The sequence below is a fragment of the Anoplopoma fimbria genome, chromosome 13 (assembly GCF_027596085.1).
Source record: "Anoplopoma fimbria isolate UVic2021 breed Golden Eagle Sablefish chromosome 13, Afim_UVic_2022, whole genome shotgun sequence".
NCBI lineage: Eukaryota > Metazoa > Chordata > Actinopteri > Perciformes > Anoplopomatidae > Anoplopoma > Anoplopoma fimbria.
The window spans coordinates 9,640,507-9,642,845 of record NC_072461.1 but is presented as its reverse complement, the minus strand read 5'-3'; the positions used below and the strand labels follow the sequence as shown (position 1 = coordinate 9,642,845).

The 2,339-nt window shown below is 44.2% G+C and overlaps 1 protein-coding gene across 1 annotated transcript; it reads right to left on the bottom strand.

Annotated features, from left to right (window-relative positions):
- Window positions 1-1,458: 1,458 nt before the first annotated feature.
- Window positions 1,459-2,339, bottom strand: LOC129101008 (lymphocyte antigen 6C2-like). The gene is made up of 3 exons (XM_054610585.1): window positions 2,196-2,339; window positions 1,847-1,945; window positions 1,459-1,731 (listed from the first exon to the last, which is right to left on the bottom strand). Exons 1-3 carry the CDS (start codon window positions 2,242-2,244, stop codon window positions 1,583-1,585), a joined length of 297 nt encoding a protein of 98 aa, XP_054466560.1. The 5' UTR covers window positions 2,245-2,339; the 3' UTR covers window positions 1,459-1,582.

The window sequence follows — 2,339 nt, the reverse complement described above, 5'->3', positions numbered from 1 at the left end:
TGCGTCATGACGCCTGGATGTCTCCTCTGTCCGGTACAAGAGGCAGCAGAAACAAAGTTCTAGTTTTTAGCGGCTTGGAGCCTGAAACTGTCATGTGCGGATGTTTAGCATCACGGCTTGTTGCGCATGAGTCCTGGTTGTCGTGGATGCCTCACGATGTAGTATCCTACAGCTGCAGCGTTCCTTGGTATTGGAGGCGAGCATCGATGGTTTGGATGGAGGAACCCATGACTGACGCGTGGAGATGACGGCTTGTCTGCCAGGAGTTGCCGTCGATAAAGAGTACGGGATCGACTTACTTCGTCTTCACCTGCAGAGCTTTGATGAGCCTGATCTCTCTCCTTTACGCACGGCGCGGACGCCGGGAGGATCGCTGGATCGCGGCTACCTGAAGATTTACTGCTGCGGAGCTGGGAGAGAGGAAGGACTGGTGCTGGTGACCCACCGCGATCTACCGGCTGAGACAGAGGGCTCCTGCTCCCGCAGGCTGAATGCCGCTCCGGTTGAACAATGATATTAAGTCCTGACTTGGATCCGACATAGTCTCAGTTACCAACAACGAGATGTAGAAAAGGGTAAGAAATGCATCCATTCACGTCTGCAATATGCTGAAATGACAACTGGCCGCAGCAGAGAGCATATTTTTAAACTCTGACAGCATCGATGTGATCGGCTAAAGGAAACCATGGCCGAAACTGGTTGGTTATTTTTTCCCGTGAACGCCCCCCCAATCACCTGATCGAGTATTCAAGGGGACAGAGTAATGAGCATGAACAGGAGTGTAAAGCTAGTCTTCCTGACTGAACTTTCGCTAAGCTTCATTTTCACACACCAGAGCATATGTAGCTCTGATACTGCAAAGAGAACTTCATTAGTTTGCATTTCACTCACTCTGACAGCTTGATATTTCCTTGCATTCCTTACACCTCATACCTGTGAGTAGCAACAAGTGTTATCAAAGCGCAAACTCCCAAATGCCCCCAGATAACAGGCTTTAGGAATTGCTAAGGAATATTCCTTGCTATAAAAAGCTGTCAATTAGAGAACATTGAAATTCTTGTGTAGGGTGTGGTCATGATCTTTTTTAGTTCATGCACCAGCTGGGCTGCCAGTTTCACTAACAAAGTACACACACATCCACACACAAACAATCGAGGGCGGGGGAGTAAACATGAAGTGCCCTCCTGGATGCCCGTCATATTTTGAATTACCTTAAGCTTCCATGAAAACATGAAAATCCTTATTACTAAGGTCTGACATCAGTTTCACATGATGACAACAGTATTATCCATTCTACACATATTTGGCTTTCTGTTGATGATGGTATATATTTTATGTCCTGTTTGTCACTCATGTTTCTAATTATTCATATTATGATTTATAACAAAGCTATTTTTGCTGTACATAGTGATGTGAAATGCAGAAGAATTAAACAAGTCAATGGTCGATCATATTGTGTTTTTATTGAACAAAAATGGACCTGCAGTCAGCTTTTACATAAGAATTAGTTTAATCTTCTTGAGTTGTTGAAATTGGGTATGAAAGAAGACAGATATTGTTAAGCTGTTGCTGCTCCGCTGCCTCAGAGAAAGAGTGAGATGATGGCTGAGGATACCAGCAGGAGGAGGACACTGGGACCAGTGGGGATGGCGCTGTTACACAAGTCCGTGCTACAGCACTTAATGGGGCCAATACATCCAATACTGCTCATGCAGCTCTTGGTGAAGAGACCTGATGGAAAGAAACTCAGCTTTAACAACAATTAAAGCCACCAGGCTATCAGCACAGCAACAGATCGGATAATCTATTTGAAATGCTTAATATCAGCTGTGGAAGAACCACTTACCGTTCACATTGACGGAGGCACAACGGTCAAAGTTTGCGGGACAAGTCACTTTGTCGGTGCAGTGTTCGCCAACACATGTGTAGCATCTCAATCCACATGCTGTACACAAATACAGAATATTACATACACAAACATGCTCCAAATCTAATGCTCATTGTTGTGTGCACTTTTTAGGAAATCTTACTGGAATCATTTCCAGCAAGAGAACGAGCAGAGAAACTTAGGAGGAAACAGAAACTGTGAAATATGATATCCAAAATCCTCCCCTCCAAAAAACAAAAAACCACACCCAACAAAACAAGAAAATTCTATTACAAGCTAAAGCACATGCATCATAAAGTGTTCTTACCTGCAGACACAGTCACCAACAGGATCAAAGCTCCATAAAAATGCATCATGGAGAGAACGGAGAGAAAAAACAGATGTTTAATTAACTGCGTAGGACAAGATCTCCACTCTGACCAAGCTCTCCCTTTAGAGTACCACCCACCAG

Coding starts and splice junctions, on each gene's coding strand:
- LOC129101008 (XM_054610585.1), bottom strand. CDS start 2,244: ATGATGCATTTTTATGGAGCTTTGATCCTGTTGGTGACTGTGTCTGCA. Junction 1,946..2,195: donor GTTGGTGACTGTGTCTGCAG/GTAAGAACACTT, acceptor ATTTGTGTACAG/CATGTGGATTGAGATGCTAC. Junction 1,732..1,846: donor TGCCTCCGTCAATGTGAACG/GTAAGTGGTTCT, acceptor TCTTTCCATCAG/GTCTCTTCACCAAGAGCTGC.